This window comes from Rhinatrema bivittatum, unplaced genomic scaffold (assembly GCF_901001135.1).
Source record: "Rhinatrema bivittatum unplaced genomic scaffold, aRhiBiv1.1, whole genome shotgun sequence".
In the NCBI taxonomy this organism is placed as follows: Eukaryota; Metazoa; Chordata; class Amphibia; order Gymnophiona; family Rhinatrematidae; genus Rhinatrema; species Rhinatrema bivittatum.
The window spans coordinates 1-21,423 of NW_021820728.1; the positions used below are offsets into that span (position 1 = coordinate 1).

The following is a 21,423-nucleotide window of genomic DNA, read 5'->3' on the forward strand; positions in this document are numbered from 1 at the left end:
CACTCTCCCTCTCCCCCCCTCCTCTCACTCTGTCTCCCTCCCTCTCACTCTGTCCCACTCCCTCTCTCCCTCTCACTCAGTCCCTCGCTGCCGCCGCTGCCACCCGCCGCCACCGGACGCCACTGCCACCCAACGCCGCCGCTGCTGGACGCCGCTGCCCGCCGCCGCCGCTACCACCGGACGCCGCCGCCGCCACCCAATGCCGCTGCCGCTGCCACCCGCCCGCTACCACCGGACGCCGCCACCACCCAACGCCGCCGCTGGATGCCGCCATGCCGCTGCCACCCGCCGCCGCTACCACCGGACGCCGCCACCCAACGCCGCTGCCGCTGCCACTGGACGCCGCCATTGTTTTTTCTTTTTTTCTGACGGCTCAGACTGACGTGCTCGCCCGCACATGCGCGGTAGAGCTGGTCTCTACTGCGCATTTGCGGCACGTCGGTCAAGCTTCGTTTATTAGTATAGATAGTATGAAAGTTTCTCTGTTGGCAAGCAGGGCTGACTGAATTAGCTGTGACATGTTAGGACTGATATCTGGCGGAACCAAATGGATCATTCTCTCTAAGCTTGTAGAGCTTTTGCTCTTCTGAGCATGTGTGGGAATTCCCATATAGGTGTTGCCTTGCGAGCCCTCTCTTTCTTTTTTTTTTTTTCCTTAGATTTTTTTAATAAATAAACAATGATGGGAATCATTCTTCAAAAATTCAATATCCAATAATACATGGGAAAAAAGCAAACATAGTATTCCAAATCTCATTGCCCCATAGTCACCCTCACATTACCACAGCTCAAAATGACAGATATGACTAAAACTGTCTGGCAAAGAATAAAAACAGCAAGGCAGAGAAATATAAATATAATAGGTGAGCAAATAAGAGTTGGCCCGCTGGGGTGGAAACTGAACTTGTCTAACTTATTCCCACATAACGACTGAGTTAATACAGCTTTTCCTTCAACTATTTAGGTATAACAAACAAAAAATCGCCCCAGACTTCACTATGTGCCCTTGTGCATGGAAACAAAGCATTATCTAAAGACTTTCTCCAGCATGTAAAGCTCCATCACAGCTCTCCATACCAAAAAAAGTGGGACCCTCACCTCTCAACCATGTGGCCAATGTACATTTCAGTGCCTGCATGCAGCCTTTGGCTAGTAATAGTCTATAAGATCTTTTCAAACCCCTTTTGGGCCTCCCCATCACCTAAAATGCAGAAAGCTGTGAACCAAGGAAATGGAAATAGGATTAACGAAGTAAAAGGTTAATAGTGTTTCCCGAAAGTATGTATGAGTGTTGCCCCTGCACTAGAACATTTAAGACAGGCATCTGTATTTGAAACAAGAGACATAGAATAATTTTCTGGCCTAGTAAGGCTATGTAAGATCATAAAATCTCTTAAATTCACATTTGTGACTGCCTTATGCATATAAGATGAACAGTTATAAATGTGATCTTTATCCAGAGGAATCTGTAGGTCTGTAGACCATATGTCTGAAATACTCCACTATCTGAATTATCATGAAGATACATGTGTGTATATATAGTTGCAGTTTTAAATACTCTTCTCCTATGCAAATGTAATGTTGAAATCTCCTATTAGTGAGAGGTCCTTCACTAGAAGAAAGTAAAGTGTGAATGTAACTTCGTACTTGCATAAACGTTAAATGACCATTACAAAGGTTCATGTGCTGTACAATAATCAAAAGAATGCATATCTTTCTTTGTTTTGTTAATAAAGGAGTATAAATACCCCTTGCCTTGTGTCAGTGTACCATATACTCTGTGCAGACTTCCTGGTATAAAATCTGGGTTTCCCACCAAAGGGAGAGAGTATGATTTACGCCACATGAAAGAGAATTTTCATTTTAAGATGCAGAGCCTTACTGGAGTTATAACTTGAAGCAATCAAGTTTAATTGTATATGTTACTATAGTAACATATACAATTTGGCTAGTAACATATACCCTTTCCAAGCCAACTGATAAATAGTACAGTCCAAAACATGAGCTGGGAGATCTTCATTTACACATGCAAGAAATATCCCAAGCTTAACTGAGCTACAAATTGCTCTACTCGTGCAAGAGGAAAGATATTTAAAACCTTTTACAAAATTATGTACCACTGAGGCTACTAATACGGTGAACAGAGAGGCTTTTCTCTGGCCTAATGCTTCCACAAGTGTCTGAAGAGGAGTTGAGGAGACTAAATTCAAACATAACAGTGCAGGAAATCGAACAGGTGATTCACGGGCTGTCTAATGGTAAATCTGGTCCTTAAATATCTTGAATGCCCCCATATAATTTGTCTGCCTTTCTGGTTTAGCTAAATTTGCTAACATTTTCCTGGATTTATTGCCAAACAGAAACAGTTTGTTTAAACACAAACAATGAATGAATAGACTTGTGGTGAATTAATTCATTAAGTACCTTTTTGTGTTATCCTAAATTTCCCTGTCCATTCCGTTATACCTGTCTGAGCTATCCATGTTTTTTTGTATAGTGTAATTGGTTTTCTAAATTAAAATATCCTGACTAATTTTTTTCACAGGCTAACATAACTAATAATTTCCCCTCAAACTGCCTTGTGGGTCTCATTATTCAAATAACTTCCAGTTTTCCTGAAGGAACATACAAAATTCAGGGTCATTGTTTAGCCACAATGGCATTTGCCATTTAAAAACTGGATTAATATCCTGGTGTTGAAAAGACATTCCACCAGGCAATGATCCAAGATCACTAAACTCCCAATTGATGCTTTGCAATGCATTGGAAAAGTTCCTCAGACACTAAAAAGTAGTAACCAGAGAGTCGAGACCTATGCTTAGCCTGGCCCAAACCCCCCCTCCTTCCAAGTAACACAGCACACATGTTGGTGTTAAAAAGGCCGCAGTTTATTTCAGCAACCCGAGCCCTCACAACAAACATGGGGCTGACTACATGTCAGCCCAACCGCCCCTTCCCCACCCCCATTCGCTTCTATTCGTGTTGCTCACCACCACGTCCCAGTGGTAAGCCATGGTCAATGAGCTTTAGCCCCTAGCTCTTCTGATCTTCTCGTGCAGCAGCCCCCCCAACTGCACGAGACTCGTGCCCCCGCCCCCCCCCCCCCCCACCACCACCAAGCAATTATCGAACAATTTATATACACGTTGGGCTTGGGATTTCTGCCACTAAACAAGGAAACTTAGCTTCTTTGTTCTCCCCCCACTGTGGCTTCAACATTATCCTGAATTACTGCTTCTAATCCTTCCTGCAGGGTGTTATTAAATAAATCCAGTCCAACATCAGACAAATGCACCCCCCTTGCTGCACTACCCATCTCCCCACCTGTCGACTTTTACCTTTTTAGCACCTTTTTTCTAGATAGGTTCATCCTTTAATTTAAAACGAATAATGATATCGGACCAACCTAATTTGATACTAGGCCACCTGGTCAATATAATGGCCATGTCCTTCCGCATGTTTGAAATTGAAGTTCTACATGATTCCTTTCAGATATCATTATCACCCAAATGTATTAAGATTTTTGGAACCCCTTGGGTCTGGACTTGTCCATGCAAGAAGGATACTAATTCAGGCCATTTCATGCCCCTCCTCTCCATCCAGCAAATTTTCCAGTGAAGTCTCTTCAATTGCAGATCTTCCCCATACGGTCTCCTTTGCACCCAATGCACAAACGAGTGACTCACGATCCAGGCACATACCGATTCTGCAAAACAAACGTGTTACTATGACAAGCATCGCCGTCATTATTTACGGATGTAACCCCGGAACGCATTGGATTTCCATCTACCAATGACTTTCTTATTGCACCCTCAGCCATTCCTAATTCAGCTGCTGTCGTCTCTGCACCTATACGAAAAGAATGCGAGCTATAAAGGCTCACATCCCATCCCATTACCTCCACCACCTTTTTTTAAGACCTTGGAAAATTGAAAATTCGAGAGCGACGTTCCATTCTCATGCACTAAAACACCCTTCAATTCTCGGGCGGACTTGAATGAACGCCTGCAAGATTCGCACTGGGCAAACCACTGCATGAGCAGCCCTACCCATTCTAATCCATGATCCTTTTCCGAATTGATCCGCCTTGGATTTTGTCAGAAATAGAGATGCTATTCTTTTCCACCCTAACCTATCCCACCATCAGGCCTGCACCCCGAGGATTAAATTTAAAACTGGCTACTAATTCGCTGACGCCAAACACCGGCAGGTGTGTCGCGTCTCCCGGTGTCCCACTACCCTGCTCTACTTTCCTTTTGCCTTTTTCCAGCCCCCACGGGCCAATTAGAAGCCTCCTTTCTTCCTACCCCCATTGCCCAATGGGAAGCCGCCTTCATTTTGCCTGCCCCTGCGCATGCCAATCGGAAGCCTCCCCCTAACAGTGAGAGTAGGGAGGAAGCCTTTGATTGGCCGGTGAGGTAGGCATCAGAATGCCCGGGGGTGGGGTGGGAGGAATAGAAGTTTTTGAACTCTGAAGCAAGGCCGCGTGGTGAAGAGGAAACCCGACCCCCGACTAAGCAAAGCCACCATAGGAGCCCATTCCCATGGCGGCGAAGAGGAAACCTGACCAAGGCCACCACGGGAGCCCATTCCTGTGGTGGCGAAAAAAGAAGGCCCGTCGGAGTAAAGCTGCGGCGAACTGGAGCCCATCCCTGCAGTGAAGGAAGAAGTTTTTGGTGAGAGCTGGTGAGACTGTATGTGAATGGGTGCCTGGCTGAGAGGTTGTGTCTGTGGCTGTGATTGAGAGAGAGGGTGGTCTTAGGGTCTAATTTGGGGAGGGGGGGTATGTGGGTGTGTGACTGGTTGTGGGCGCTAAGGAAGAAGACTGTGAGGATAGAGCTTCAGCTGCCCTTGCTGCTTCTGGTGAATGCTATTGGCCTGGAAGGGAAAGGAGTAGGAGAGTTGCTGGAGAGGGTAAGTAAAGGTGGCTTTTTAAGGTTTATTTTAATTATTGGGTATTATGCGATGTCTGTTTTGAAATATTTATTGATATTTGGACATGTGTTAATTTTTATGAGTTTTTAATTATTGGATATTATTCTGTTCAGCAGCTGTTTTGTAACATTTTTAGTATAGCTTTACAATTTATTTCTGTGTGGGGCTCTATAGCAGCTTGGCTTATTCTGTTTTCCCAATAGGAAATGTATTAGTGTTTAGGGCCTGGTTTAATAGTTGTATTTCTTAGATAGGGTTGTTACTGTTTGTGTGTTCCATAATACAGGTGTAACTTTGTGCGGGTTAGTTTGTGTGCATTATTGCAAGTCCTGAGAGTCTGTAAGGTGCTATATTTCTCTTTCCATTTCTCCAGGTTAGCACTGCACGCAGAGTGGCTTTTTTTTGTTTTCCATTCCAGTTTCTGTCTCCATATTTATAATTTTTTGTTTTTCTGTACTCTGTGAAGGGTATGTGACAGAGGTGAGGTATTTAACTAGCATGTAGGCATTTGTATCAATCTTATTTGTTGTGTTTTCTCAATAGGATGTGCATTAGTGGTAAATTACTGACTTTTCATAAGGAGGGGTATTGTGCCTGGTAGTAAAAGGAGTTTGTTTTGCTCTTACTGGGATGTCATCCGAACCAGAATATCTTTTTTTGTATGGCGAGTTGTACAGAGTAATGCCCTAGATCTGCTCTGCACTCATTGCTGGGGGTTGAGGGGATTCCTGTGGATGCAGAGTGCATGTTTACATTTAGCCCCGGGATGGTCACATGTTCAGTGTGTCACGCATGTGAGATCCATCTGTCAGTTGTGACCCGGCCAAAAAAAAGTTTGAGAACCACTGTTCTATTGGACTCACCTTAGCAATATTAATGTCTCATTGCTCTAATTCTGTTTAAAGAAGTAAACTGTATGGAATGTCTGATAGGGGTGACTAATTCTGGTCTTTGAGAGCCACAAATGGGCCAGATTTTCAGGATATCCATGTGAATATGTATGAGAATTTGCATACAATGGAGGCAGCGCATGCAAATGTATCTCATGCATATTTATTATAGATATCCTGAAAACTTGGCCTGTTTGTGGCTCTTGAGGACCAGAGCTGGCCACCTCTGGTCTATGAATTAACATAGCAGCAGTTAGAGGTGGCTTTCTTTGGGAAAAAAAAATGGTTGCTTTATTAAATACTAGTTGACTTAATGGCATAAGCTATCCAAGTTTATTGGTTCTCTTGTAATTGATATTTTTAGTATGCTCATGAAGTTCACTTTTTTTCTGTTGATGAGCAGGCTGAATTAGCCATAAGTTAGTGGTGATATCCAGTGGCACTGAATGGACTTCTCTCCAAGCTAATAGAAGTTTGAGCTCTACTGAGCTTGTGTAGGAATTCTCCTTTGGTCTTTTTATGTCTGAGCTTTAGCATGGATATGTACTCAAGTCTCTTTTCATACACTTTTTTTTTCTTTATTTCTTTTCAATTTTTGCCTCATTACCTAGCGACAACCCCAACAGCATTTTCAATGCTATTTAAAAAAAAAAAAAAGTCATAACTGATTGAGGGATTTTCTAGAACTTCTTACTGCTCCCTAGCTGGGGTTTCAAATATGTTGGCAGACTGCTTTCAGCAAGTTGTTTTGTTTTTTACAAATGGTCTCTGACAATCCATAGTTAACAACCTATTTGAGTTGTGGGATTGTCCATCAATTGACCTAATTGCAATGGAACAAATCCACAAACTTGACCAATTTTGCTTCATTCTTCTAAGTGTTCTCAGGTTGGCTCAAGATGCTTTCCTGCTATATTGGGGGACAAACTTCGTATATGCTTTTCCACCACTATCTGTTGTTGCAAGAATAGTGCAGAAACTTCTTTGAGACCATGGCCGCATGATTCTCATCACTCCAGCATAGCCTCGACAAGTTTGGTATGCATATCTCAAACGTTTGGTACATCATCCAGTTCATCTCTGTTCTGATCCTCTTCTTCTGACTCAGGAGAACAACAGTCTACTTCATCCTAACCTTCTGTTCCTCATCTTCACAGCTTGGATGTTGAGTGCTCAATAATTGCTAACCTGTCTCTACCCATAGCTATTGAAAATATCATTCTCTCTGCCTGAAAACCATCTACCAGATGCACTGTTTCTTTTAAATGGAATAGATTTTCCAAGTGGTGTTCCCAGAGTAGCTTGGACCCATTCTTCTGCAAACAGACACCTCTTATCATACTTGCCTCTCTTATCGGACTTGGGGCTTTCTGTCTTTAGAGTGCATCTGAGTGGCATAACAGCCTCTCATACATCTGTAGATAATCCGTCGTGACACATCCTCTTGTGACCAGATTCATGAAGGGTTGTTGCACTTGAGGCTGCCTGTGTATAAACTACAAACTCAAGTGCATTACTTGCATTACCTGCATTTTTTTCACACCAGTGGTACTTCGTACACATCCGAAGTTCTTTTCCAAAAGTGGTTTCCGCTTTTCACATCAACTGGTCCATTGTCCTGCCAACTTTTTTCCCATGACCTCATGCTCCTGATGGTGAGAAGAATCTTCACACCTTGGACTGTAAAAAAAACTCTGGCCTATTGAGAACTCTGCCATATCGACAAGCATCTTAACTTTTTGTCTCATATGATCCAAACAGCCATTTCCAAAACAATTTTGTCCATCTGGATTGCTGAATGAATTCAACAGTTGTTTTGACAGGACTTGATTTTACCAATCTGGTAAACGCTCATAAAGTTAGAGCGATGGCCTCCTCCATTTTCCACTTGTGAGAGATTCTTAAATATCCGCAAAGCTGCCACATGGTTATCAGTGCACACCTTTACATCTCACTACTGTCTGGAAGGTCTAACAAGTTCTGATAGTGCCTTCAAGCCAGCAGTATTGCATGATGTACTCTTGCAGTAGTCTACTCTTCACAATGGAGTCCAGATTGCTCGTTTAGTAACACTCTGCTGCAGTCCTCAGCTTGGGACTCTCATATCGTGGCTAATTCAGCCTGATATCAACAGAAAAAGCAAGTTTGCTTAACATAAATGGTATTTTCTGTAGATAGCAGGATGAATTAGCCATGATGCACCCCTCCTCCCTGGAACAACTACATTGATGGCTATTCTGATACAGATTGAGGAGGCTCCAGAGGCGTTGCGCGTGGAAATTCCTACACATGACAAAGAACTCAAAGCTCTACTAGCTTGAGCTAAGTGCATGCGGTACCATTGAATGAAGTCACCTACTTATCACAGCTAATTCAGTCTGCTCTCTATGGAAGACACAGTTTATGGTAATCAAACTTGCTTTCCATCAATAGAAGTGCTGCTTGACATTTATTTAATGACTCCTCTCAAGGACAATAGGGATGTTCTATAAAACTATTGCTCCTTTTGTTCTTCGGAATCTCCAGTTTCATCTTTCAAAACAAATTGTTCAAATATGGGTAACATTCAAATTGTTCACACTGAGATATTCCTCCTTCATTTTCACTTGCAGACTTGGCACCAATTTTCAAAGAAAGTATGTGTGCACTTTGTTTGAAACGTGCTGAGAGTACAAACTACTTGTTGACATTTTTGCACCTGCTCTCTTTTTTTTTTCATTGAAAATAACACACAGATTTGAAGTTGCAATCTATGCAAGTTTTCCTCTCCTGAACAATAGATCCCCAGAAATGCCTCCTCTTAATGTGGCATAAAAATATGCATGATGAGGAACATGTGCTTTTTAACTGCATTCAGAGCAATTTTTCAGATAACAAATTTAATGTTGGTGTAATGTTTTGGGGTTTTTTTACCCACATAAATCACTTTGAAAATTGCTCTCCATATGAAACTTTAGTTTATGTGCCCATTGAAATCAATTTTTTCTGATGCCTCTGGAATTTTTTTTTCCCTGATGCTGATTTAAAGTAGCCAAGAACTGTTTTGGAGGTAAGGGATCTGCAAACCTGAAATGTCCCTTTTTTTCCCCCCCCCCTTATTTTCCCTGAAGGAATGTATGTAGCAAAATGGTGCCGTTCAGCTTTCCTTCATCTAAAGCTGCTCTTTGGGATCCAGTACCCATGGGAGATGTCATTGGTTTACACCTCTGCTATTACAGGTAAATGGACTGTCTCACTAAAATATTAGAAGTTAAACAATGTTCAATCTAATTACTCAGGTTACTCAAAATTCCTTACAAATAACACTTTCATGTTTGTCGTCTAACTATCTCACTGTTAACCATAGTTTCTCTTCTTTTGGAAACATTGCAAAATTTGAAATGCTTATGAAAGCAGTAATCCTCTGGACAAGGCTTCTGCTATCTGTAAATGCTCTGTTTGGGTTAGAGGCTCTTTCCTTTTTCTTTCTGCTAGACCAGTCATAGGATTTCCCCCCTTCACAGCTGCCAGAGACAAAGGAAATGCCGCCTTTCTCCCCATGACGTCAAGTCTACTAAAGAGAGAGATGGCATCAGATGGTTTACTTTCCAGTAGTGAAGACCAGTGAGGATGAGCCTTTAGTCCTCTTCTAAAGTCCAGGTTAGACCTTGATCTAGTGAGCCTACTGGCTCCTGGGGCATCTGTTCCTAGGGATTACTCTTCTGCTCTGCTCCCCCCCCCCCCAGAGAGAAAAATAAGTTATGATTTGTAGTCTGTATGGGTTGAACTCCTCTCAGGCTGCCTCCCTATACCCCTAGTGGCTCTAGTTTGAGTCCTGGTAGTGAGGTCCTCTTCCACACCCCCTCTCTTCTGCCACCTTCTCATTTCTGGGGCTGAGGACAGTTTCGGGGAAGGGGTTGGACCTGCCACCATTTCAATCCCTGCTTCCTCTCTAGCCCTCTGTTTCTTGCCATTTACCATGTTGTGGTACTGTCAAATTTAAAGTTTACATTTTTATTTTTTTTTTTTAAAAAGGGGGCATCAGGGAGGAAAGAGGAAGATTTCTTATCTTGCCTGGTGCTTTCAACATCCTGGAAGTGATGAGTACTTCCTGCAAGAGACATCAACAGCATAGGGAGGGTCTTCAGGAGTCGCTTTGGCATTTTTTAGATCCGTTTGCTGCAGCAATTTCTGAGCCTTGTTAGGGACTTCGGCAGGATTTCCCAGACCCACAGCAACGTTTAAAGGAGCCTTGGCAGGCAGGTCTTTAGATTGCAGGGCCTGAGAAATATTTCTATACCTTGGGCCTATTACGTTTCATTTAGAAATATAATCTCTCTCATCAAAGTCCTGGTTCTTTTTATTGAAAGTCATTTTAGCCCTTACTGTCATTGTTTAAAGATTAGGCCCTGTCACCTACCCAGCTGTGAATTGTTTTGAATTTTGTTTCAAATCTTGTTTTATGCAGCCAAATGTGGGGGCAAGGGAACAGAGGAGGAGCTGTTTACAGGTTGTCATATTTCTCCAAATATGCTGGTAGTTTGTGTGTAACTGTTCTGCACTCCTAACATATAGCTGCTTAAATCTCCAAGACTCATTAATGATAGAGAAATGACATTTGCTGCTATTGGTTCACCTGAAGGTCCTCCCAAATCTTTGCTTTTCTCCCAGGAGAATGGGAGACCCTCAGGAGCAGCTACATCGCTGAAGCTTGTGTGTCTGATGTGGATGGCCTACCATGGAGCTTGCTGTCTACTGTGATGCTGTGTTGAAAACTGTTATTTTCACACAAGAGCTGCCTGAAACATTCTACTGCTCTTATGGCTTCCTCATGCGAGAGGGAGGACAAGCCTTTCCCCTGGGAAACTGCCTTCTAAATTTTCCTTTCATTCACCCTAACCAGGCCTTTGTCAAACTGTACAAGATGTTCACTTACCATCTGCTGGAGACAGACTGAGATGAGAATGGATACCTGTATAGGTTGATGCCAGCAAACCTGTTAATCTGTTTCCATCTGTTAGTTGGTGGGCATAACCCATGTATCTGGACTGGTCTGACTGGATGAAGAGCAATCTGTGCTTCTGTGCCATTTGGTAACTTCATCACAATATCCTTTGATAGCTTGACTGTGTCCTCCACAATAGGTTTACAGATTGAATCACACTCAATTTCATTTTTGTAGCTGCAATGTATCTAAATGATTCATGTAACCAACCTGAAAATTTAGAAGATCTAACTTCTGTAGAGGGTTTTTATGGGGGGAAAGGATGCTTTCTTTTAAGTTTCTATAGTCTGACAAAGACCCCATACATTTTTTTTTGGATACTTTTTCTGGTGGAAAAGTCCATAAACAATTAAGGTGGACTTGGGGAAATCCACCCTTATCTCTGGGATAAGCAGCATGGTCTCTATCTACCCCTTGGGATCCTGCCAGGTACTTGTGACCTGCATTGGCCACGGTTGAAAACAGGATACCAGTTTGATGGACTTTGATTGTAGTCAGTGTGGCAAGTCTTAGGTTCTTTTGTATTCTGTATTTTGGGAGGGGACGAGCAGTGCACTGTGATGAAGATGCAGAGATGTGTGCAGGTTTGGAAAAAAGGACAAAGTTGGCATGGTTTTTCCTTTTTTTTTTTTTTTTTTTTTTTTTTTCCCCTCATGGTCAGAAGTTGAAAAATTGGAAATTTTGGAATAATTTAGAAACTTTACCCACAGTCCTTGACCCTTGGTCTCATTCTTTATCAAAAGCTGTTTTTGTTTGCTTGTTGTATGACAGAGGGAAGGGCAAAGGAAACTACTGGTGGCAAGTCTGCAGGCAGGGAATCTTTTGTCACAATAGTCAGTTCCATTTACTTTCTGGGGTTTCTATTAATGTTGCTTTCTGTGACTGCAAGCATTTCTACAAGGAGGATGTTTGGAGGGAGGGGGCACAGGGTAGGCAACACAAATGCATTGGCCCTTGGTATGCCTGTGCTCAGAATAGCAGGGAAAACCGTCTTTGCCCAGTCCCGGGCAGGAAGAATGATGGCAAACTTCCTCCTGAAACAAGACAAAAAAATATCCAAAACTGGCTTGGAACAGACTCTCTCTAAAAACAGTCACATGCACTAGATGAGAGATGGTGTAAGGCCTTGCCCACCAGGAATAGGGGAAGCAAGGGAGAAAGCAGCTCCTCCTCTTGACATGCTAACTAAAAATGCCCTTGAGCAGGCTTGAGTCTGCCACTGCAGCCACCCCACAGGAATGGTGTAGCAGGTAGTTTGCTCCATGCCTACACTCTCTACCTTAGGTCTGTTCTAGGCATCTAGTGGAGATCCCAAAGGACGACTATATATGCAGAATTGTTAAACTACTTTTTATCTGGTCATTCTTGGGTGGTAGATGCCTACACCAGGTTTAATTCTTAGCTGGAGCAGCCTCTGGGGTCAGAATACAGATTACAATAGGAGTGGCCACTCAGAAGAAAACGCCAGAACCTGTACTTGATTGGTATTACTTTCTAAAGCAGCAACCAGATTTAAAATTACAGCTCTGTTTGTAATATTGATGGCTTTCTCATTTGAAAGGTGGCAACATTTATTTTTCCTTTTCATTAAATACTTTTATACTTTGTTCCCCCTTCTTTCATAGAAACCTGTCCTCCCCCCACATACATAAGAGATGGTATGTTTAGAGAATGTATAAATTCTATGGGAAGGAGACTTTCCCTCAGTATGCATCCTTCAGCTGCCAAGTTTCACCACATGAGCAGCAGCTCTGCTTTCTTCCACGATATCCATCTCTCCTCAGGTGTGCCCAGCTGTAGCCCAGTTGGACAGGAGACTCCACCTCAAGTTGCCTGTGTGCACAGCATTACAACTTGAGAGAGAAGGCCAGCCTGCTTTTTTCTTTTTTTACATTACATTTTACTTTTTACTGAGAACTGTTAGTAAAGTGGATTAGTACACAGTAAGATTGTTACAAAAACTAAGGAAATTAATTCCTCCTGTTTTCACAGGAATCCTAAACTGCAGGTGGCAGAAAAGGCTGTTCGTCTTGCTTATCGCCATGCCAAGAATGAAAACAAGATCTTCTCATGTTTTTTTCTTGCTTCTCTCACAGTAGATAATGGTAAACACATTTTAACTTTTTGTGCCTAATATTTTCTTTTGACTTTTTTGAATGTGTTTTTTTAATATTTTTAGTTTTCTAGAATTTGTGTTCCAATCTTTACTTTTAAAGGTTCACTTGCTGTGGATAAGCCTCAAAATTTCCAAACTGTTTTATTGCGATGTAAATGTCAAATGAGGTATTTGGGATGATTGTGCTTATCTTTTATTTTTTATTTTAAAAATTCTTATACTGTCTTCTGGCCAAAGTGGTATACAATAGAACTTTATTTTCCCACATTTTTTTTCAATACTTCAGTTTTTAGTTGCCTTGCTGCCTCTGTAGCAGTGCTTTTCAGTGCTACAAAAAAAAAATAATTCTTGTCTCAAAATGTCTGGCAAAAATAAATCAGACAATGAGTTGCATCTGTGGCAAGATATTCCTCACAGATGGTCATGGTCTAGACCATGATCAAGCCAACTGTTATACCTGTGGATGGATGTCCCAGCATTCCATGGCCAGGAAAATTGAGGATTTGAATAAATATATTCTGCGTCAAGCAAATCCTCTTCTTGTAGTGCAGCAATGTCATTTTCCTTGCTGGGTAGAGAGTGTTGAGCAGGAGCTCCATCAGCAAAGGACAAAGCCTTGGGGTCAAGTAGAACTGGCTGACCTGCATCAGAAAAGCAAGCAACATCACTCCTTGGGGCTGTCAAAACCTGCATCGATAAGCAAAAATTCTTTAAATGGAGTGCATTGGTGCCATACCACAGTAGATCTGCACGTGGTGCACTTGATGCATCATTCATTGATGCAGGAGACCCATGTGTCCTTGACGCACCCTGATGTATCAAGGCACCACAGTGCAACACAAGAACACATCCAAGCTTCTACTAGGAAAATCATTCTGATGCAACAAATACATGTCAAGAAAACCAGATCCGCACCGGCTTCCTTGATGCACCTTAAAGGAGGCTTCTCAAAGCGTTCAAAAAAGCTTTCCACGACAGCTTTCCCAATGCAATGGGCTGGTCCTCTGCCCCAATCAATATATTGAGACTTAGAAAAGAGTTACCTATGCAGCTGTATATGAGTTGCCTTGGATCAGGTGTAGAAGGTTATCTATTACTTCTGCCCTCTCCAATTAAGAGCCCTCACGCCTTCACGATTGCTGGTGGAGGGCTTCTGTCCAGAGCCAGCGACTCCGGTAAGCTGCATAGTACCACTTACCTCTAAAAGACCCCCTATTGTTGAACAGAGAGCCATTCTTGTCTCCGAAAAGTACGTCCTACACTAGGTCAGAAGACAATATCAGGATCCAGCCTTTTCTCTTCACCTTCGCCACGGCGATTCCTCAGACTGGAGTCTCAGTTTTGCCTTTTGATGTGAACACATCATCAGAGTCCTTGTTATGGGGTTCTTCATCACCCTTAATTGCAGCAGAGTCAAGTTCAGAGGTGGTAGACCAGGGTGTTTCCCCTCACAGACAGCCAGGAGGACCTCTGTTCTCCTTCATCATAGCATTCCTGCCTTGGTGAAACCTTGCTATTACCTTTAGAAAAGGTTTCTGCAGGTATTCCTTCTGACCATATCTCTCTTTTCTGGAGGACCTTACCTACTCAATATTTGTAGAAAAAGTGGGAAAGACACTGGGCATCAATGGACTCAAGGATAAAGACGCTCCCCAATTGGAAATCTCCAAATACCGTATGTGCTATCAGAACCAGCTTTCTTCTAATGCACAACATTCTGGATTTGTTACAAATGAGAATGTGGGAAACTCATATTTCTGGTATCCCTATGGCCAAAAAACTAGATCTTTAGTATAGCGTTTAGAAGTTGCTGAGTTTCAGGATCATAGCCACCTCCCGAGAGGAAGTTTTGCTTTCCTTGCACTAGATGATCAGTCTTCAGGATTTGGGGTTTCTGGTGAACTTCGAGAAGTTGAATCATGTGCCGATGTGGGATAAAATTCATCCAATAAGAGAGTGCTATGCATGAATCTCAAGTACCTACCTAAGATTGTGTTGGATTTCAATCTTAATCAATCATTTGTCCTACTATTGCTTTTTCTCAGGCTCGTTGCTCATAAAAGTGAACAAACTCTGCACAGTCTCTGGATTGCAAAACTTATTGCCTTCTACCTAGAGTAGACTGAAGTCCACTGAAGAATCACCTGACTTTTGTTTAACCATCAGATCTTGCTATTATTAAACACACTGTTTTCTGATTAGATAGCAAATAGCATCTTTTGTTATGCCTAAGCAGGTCTGACTTGACGAGCATGTCAAGGCTCATAATATCAAAACCATGGGGAGCCCCACTAATCCAGTACAAGCAACAGCTTCCTCCATTATGCACCTCAGAGAGGTTCCAATAGAAGACATATGTAAAGCAGCTACCTGGTCATCACTGCATACTTTCGCTTCCCCACACTGTGCAATGGGGTAGGCAGTCTTGTACCTCCTCAAATGAAAAATGTTTGCCCGTTAACTTGTTGCTGTTCTCTGCCCCCTCCCCTGCTTCCCTTAGCTAGTGATTACAACTTCTGTTACAGATTTCATTAGCTTGACTTTTGGGGAAAAAACTGTTTCGTGTAACAGAAGTTTTCCATGAACAGCAGGACAATCTGCCACACACCCTTACATTTTCTCTATATGGAGCTGGCTTTTATATAGAAGTGAGAGTGCCACATAATGGCATAGTGGTAAGTCATGGAAAGCCTTTTAAGCATTTCTGCAGCTTTTTAAGAAAAGATCACCATTTGTGAGGCTAATTAACCTGGTGATCACAGATCACCCATTACAGGTAAGCAAATTTTATTTTATTTTGTCTGCTTATTAGTCCATACTAATAGAAAAGCCTATAAAAAAACGATAGGTGAGAATAACCTTTCTTCTTGGCCCTCCTCCCCCTCCAGGGCTACCTCTCTATACTCCACAGTACCCTCCCCCTTCCAAAAGTGGCAATACTGGTTCCACTCTGTTTCAGATGACCCACAAAAGCCTCTGAGCCTTACCCTCCCCTTGCCCCTCAGCAAGCATCACTTTTCAAGGGACAGGAGCGATGTAGATATCCAAGATAGTAGAGACTTGATGAGACTCTCCTGCCTCCACTAGGCCTCACTGAAACACCGCTGCCTTTTATATAGAAAGTTATATCTAGAGATTTTAATACCATGATTGTCTTTTAGATGAAGAAGGTGTAACTCTGGTAATAGATCGTTTTGACCCAGGACGTGAAGCAACTGGTTCTTTAGGAAAAGTGCCCACAGCTTTTCTTCCTGGAGACTTCTTGATTCCTTGTACAATTGGCATCCAAGGACCAGCTTCTAGAGACATGATAATCCATACTGCTGAAGACTTTAGTTTGGCTTTTAAGGTAAATGTTTTGCAGGGGAGAATGAATTCTACTTTTTCTCAAACTTAACTGACCTTTAAATTCTATGGTAAAACTACTACTAAATCTGAGTTTTGAAAGTGGTGTGAGCTGCCACAGCAAATTGCATTCTTGAATACATGAAAGTCAATGTAGTATGACTTTGGCTTAAGTAAGCAGCTTTGTACAGAACTACATTTGTAACTTTGTTTTTATGTATCAGTTTTTAGAATATTCTGTAAACTCCCTGATTAATCATGTGATTTGTTCATAAGTGGGGTGACTTCTTTTTTTTTTTTTTTTTTTTTTTTTAAAGGGACTACAGTACTATCTCTGCGGCAAAGAAGCTTTGGATCCTTCGAAACTGGTCACCATAAGAGCTCATATCACTTACACAGACAACATGGACCACCTTAATTTTGATTTTCATTGGGCAGCTGTAACTTTGATGAACATGTTTGAATGCACTCCCATCAAACCAGTCCCAATTATACCTACTGCCTTGGCACGAAACTTGAGCAGTTATATAAATATTGCACAGATTCAGGGAACGCCTAAGTGTGGGTGAGTTCGCCTTAAAGAAAGATTTTAGGCTAACAGTTCAGTGTAATAGTGAAATTGAGGGGTTTGTTGCCTGCAGTTTTGTATTTGCAATCTTTGAAAGAGTTGCTGTATCTGCTCTTCTCCAAATAAAAATGAATTGATTTAGAATATGGTGGATAAGTTTAAGAACAGACATGTTGAAAGATACTTATCTTCTGCTAATTCTCTTCCTTATCCTGCTTGGCTAGTTCAGGGATGATAGAGTTGATAGAGGACACAACTCTTTCTGTATCATCACTGGTATTTACGGTGATGCAGCCCATGCAAAAAGCCAGTATTCTGTCTCCAGCAGATGGTAGGACATACTAATCTGGTGCAGCAGGAGCTCCAGCTTCCAGGTCTTGGTCCTTGGCCTTACTTGGTGGAGCATCTTTGCAGTTAAACTCCTCAGGTGGCTTAGTGCTGTCCCTGGATTTCTAGGGCAATGTATTTTTGCTGAAGTTCCTTAGTTAAATGAACTGCAGGCTACACTTCTATTTTTTTTTTCTAGCTAAATGAGCTCTTGAAGGTGGCTTCCTGGTTCCCTGCAGGATTCTAATGGAGCCCAGGGGGTTAGGGGTTTTGCTAAGGATCTTCTGAACTAGATTTTTCTCCACCCCCTTCTCCCTTCTGTTTTCTCTATCAGCAGGACACCAGAGGTGAGGTAAGAGATCTTTTTTTTGGTGAAGGGAAGGTTCCATGCTGATTTGGGGCCTAATGGTGTATTTATAGCACCACTGGTTCCTATTGCCCCTTTTGCGAAGGGGTCAACAATTTGTTGAAGTCTTCCAAAGCCCTGGACATCCAGTCTCCCAGCAGATTTTCTCCCTAGCCCTGTTGCCACAGTTGAGGCCCACACTACCAGCCACTCACGTTCTGAGGCAAGTATGCCAGCGGGAACATCTACCATTTTTAATTTCCTGTGGTTTGTTCCCTCCCCCACTGCCTTCTGATATGCCTGAATCTGGGGCTAGGCGGGCTGAGAGAGCAACAAATGCAGAATCCTTTCAGGCTCTTCATTCTACTCTAGGAGCTTTTTCTCCTGAATTTTTCAATTTTTTATACCAGGCTTTCGGTGCTATACAGAGGTCTAGTAGTGGGGTAAAACCCCTCTAGATGCTACAGGTTAGTGATCTGTCCCAGGTGCTCCCATTTTAAGGGATTTGGTGCCAAGTGCTCCAGATTGGATAGAGAGGCAGTTTCAAGATGTCCCAGCTTCCAAAGCAGAGGATGACTTTACACTGTCTTCAGAAGTTGATGGTGCCTCTATCACAGACTTATTCTACGAAGATGAAATTGCTTTCTTATACCTCAAGTGGTCACATCTCTTAGAATATCAGATTCTAGGGCCGAGGAAGATTCAGTATTAGATCTGAGTCTGCAAGTCTTTAGAGTTCTTCTTCATTTGACAGTGGAGTGGAAATCCCCCCTGAAAGTTGGACTTTGGACACACTCACTATCTGCTGCCCAGTGCCATGCAACTTCCATGCTGCGGAAACTGAGACCACGGACCTAGAGGAGATCTAAAAATGTTTTTTAAAAAGGGATATCCCAGAAAAGCAGGCAGGCCCCCCCTCATGACTTTCATGGAGCTTCTGTATCCAGCACAAAGCACCACAGCCTCATAAACACCACGGATAGTGCAGATCACCATCAAGGTTGTGGAAGAAAAAGAACATTGGGGTTTTGTCAGTCTCTCTATCTTATGGATCCTTGAGGGCCATGCCCCCTTCCACCTGAAGGGTTGTTTTGCAGGTGACGACAGAAACTAGGGCAACTGAAACAGATACTCTGTGACATCTGCTTGTTCAAAGCTTTGACACCCTTGGAAAGTAATTTACTTCCTCCCCTGGACCTGTGTGGCTGAGGGGACAGAGGTCCATCAGTCGTGCTTGTACATGCCTTGAAGCTGTGAGCATGGCTCTTCAGCTGTTGGTGTGTTGCAGTATTGTTGTGGGCCTTGCCATGCACCTTCCGCAGGAAATGCAAAAAGGGTTAGGAGTGGTTTCTCTGATGGTTAGACCTCAAGTGGCATATCAGCAGCTGTCAGCTATGATTTGATGCTTGCTTCATACAAAAGAGTAGCTTCCATAGTAGACTCTCTGTGGGTTCTCTAGCTGCACAATTGGTCAGCAAACTCTATTGTCAACCATACTTTGACTAAGCTGCCCCTACAGAGTCTGCTATTATGAAATTTAGAGCTGGACAGATGGATGAGGATAGATTGAAGATGCTATCTAGGAGTTACTTGTTTCGCAGTAGCGAGAGTCTAATGTACTCAAATCAAGGCAGAGTTCTGGACAGAGCTCAAGAATTTTTCCAGCTTCTTTGTAATGAGACAATGAGATTTTGCGGGTCCTGTCTCCAGTACCAGAGATTGTCTGTCTTGTTTTTGTTTCTGGTAGCAGTCTGTTCCATCAGATGAATTTTGGAGCTGCATAATATATTGCGTGGAGATCCAATTTTGGGTTCTTTGGACAAGGCGGTGTGGATTCTCGTGTTTCCTTCATTCCTTCCTAAGATGGCTTTGCATTTTTTTTTTTCCTCTTATCCAGATGGTATGTCTCCCTTTCAGAGAGACTCGGGTGGACAAGCGTATGCTCAATTTTAGCATTTAGATGTTAAAGCTTTTCTGCTGTAATTAAAGATCACTAATAGTTTCATAACCTTGGAGTATCATTTGTTCAGTTTAGTGGTTCTAGAATGAACAGCTTTGAAGGTATTGATAACTCCTTGAAGTAAGGAAATGATAGTGGAGGCTTACATATCCAAGGGATTGCTGCTTCCAAAAAATTGAGGGTGCAAGCAACTTCATGGGCAGAATTATGCTGGGTGTAACCATGGGAGATTTGCAGAGTGGTGACCTAGTCTTCCTTGCATACTTATTCAAAACACTATTGTCTCAACCTTCGAGCCAGGGAAGAGCTTCCTTTGGTTCAGGCTTGGCATTGACCCATTCAGTAGAGGGATAGCTTGGGTACATCCCATGTATCTTGTTTGGTCTGGCAGAATGAAGAAGAATTAATTCTTACCCGATAATTTCCTTTCCTTGAGTCCAGCCAGACCAGTCCAGGACCCTACCTATTCCGGTAAATATATTATTCTTCTAATTCAGTTTTAGAACTACTTGTATGCATTAGTCTGTGTGCTGGATGTTGAGTAAAGAAATTGAAGAATGCAGGATCTTGGTTACATTACTTATATCTTTTTCTTTTTTTTTTTTTTCTCCCTTGGAAGCCTTCTGGTTTTTGCTTTGGGTGTAAGGGAAAATTTAGTGTATTAAAACTTTATTTTAATTTTGTTACATAGAATGTTTGGCAGGCTGAAGTCAGCAAGGGGGAGCTTGTAAGGGGTGATGTCAGAAAACCTGTTAGTCTGTCTCTATCTGCTGGTTGGGAGGCATAACCCGTGTTTTGGACTGGTCAGGCTAGGACTCAAGGAAAGGAAATTTCACATAAGAGCTAATCTCTCCTCTTCTCATTTCCATGAGCCATAGCTCTGTTTATCAGGATGTGACACCACACACAGGGCAGGTGGTAGAAATGCCCTTCTCATTAACAGATTTAAGTTCAAACTAATTATAAGATAATCAAGCCAAAGAACTTGCTTAATTGTGGTGATAAATTTGATTTTTTTTTTTTTGACTCTTAACATGTGACCCAGGTAAGGGGTTGGCTGGGGGGGTTGGGAGGTTGGTGATACTCATGTATCTTTTCTTCATTTTTGTACCTTGTTCAAGGGTGTCTAAGAGTCACAGCACCCCCAGTTTTGTTGTATTGTTTATGTAAACAATAACGTTTCAGACTAAATCATTTGCAAAAAACAATGCCTGCATCTCTTAAAAAAAAAATTACAGGTTTCTATGTAGTTTCTATGTAGTTTATAGGAAATTTGTCTTTTGTGCAGGTATCTTACAATGGACCAAACCCGAAAACTACTGCTTGTTTTGGAATCTGATCCCAAAGCTTATTCTTTACCACTAGTTGGAATGTAAGTGACAGAATGCATTTCTTTTCTTTTTTTCTGGGTTATATTTTATACATGTTTAGACTTTTGATATTCTGCCTTATCCAAATTTAGTCTCAAAACAGTTACAATAAAATGTAATGTCAGGTTCTTAATATAGTGCAAAACTAATCTAATAGGGAACCCAAAGGAGGGATGTAAAGATAAGATTAGAGGAGCTGGGGAAATGGATTAGAGGGGTGGATAGAGTAAGGAACCTAAGTTCATGATTGCTGAGTAAGAAGATGTGTGGTGATGCTACAGTCTAGAAATCATCAAGTTCCAGTAGTTAAGGGATGGTGGGAGTCTCAACATTGTTGCGGCTTGTACCCATTTCAGATGGAGTTAGAGGATGCCCTGATCGGGTAACCAGGCCTTGGCTCTCTTCCTGAGCTAGGAAGTCTCTTCGCATAAGAATAGCAATACCTTGTTCCAGAATTTAGGTCCAAGCCTTTGAATGCATGAAGAAGAGTGTAGATTAGTCTGGCAGCAGCCAGAGGAGCAATGATAGCAGGGCCACTAGGGAAGAACTAAATTATTTTGTGGGGAGTATAGGAAAATAGCT

At 42.2% G+C, this 21,423-nt stretch overlaps 1 protein-coding gene across 1 annotated transcript in view; it reads left to right on the top strand.

Moving 5' to 3' along the window:
- Window positions 1-8,935: 8,935 nt before the first annotated feature.
- LOC115082037 (SCL-interrupting locus protein-like) overlaps window positions 8,936-21,423 on the top strand; it is a gene marked incomplete at its 5' end in the record, with an annotated part of 51,967 nt that continues 39,479 nt past the window's right edge. Inside the window, 5 exon segments of the mRNA XM_029586299.1 lie at window positions 8,936-9,043; window positions 12,802-12,914; window positions 16,087-16,274; window positions 16,588-16,835; window positions 20,760-20,843. Coding sequence (XP_029442159.1) covers window positions 8,936-9,043; window positions 12,802-12,914; window positions 16,087-16,274; window positions 16,588-16,835; window positions 20,760-20,843 — 741 coding nt within the window.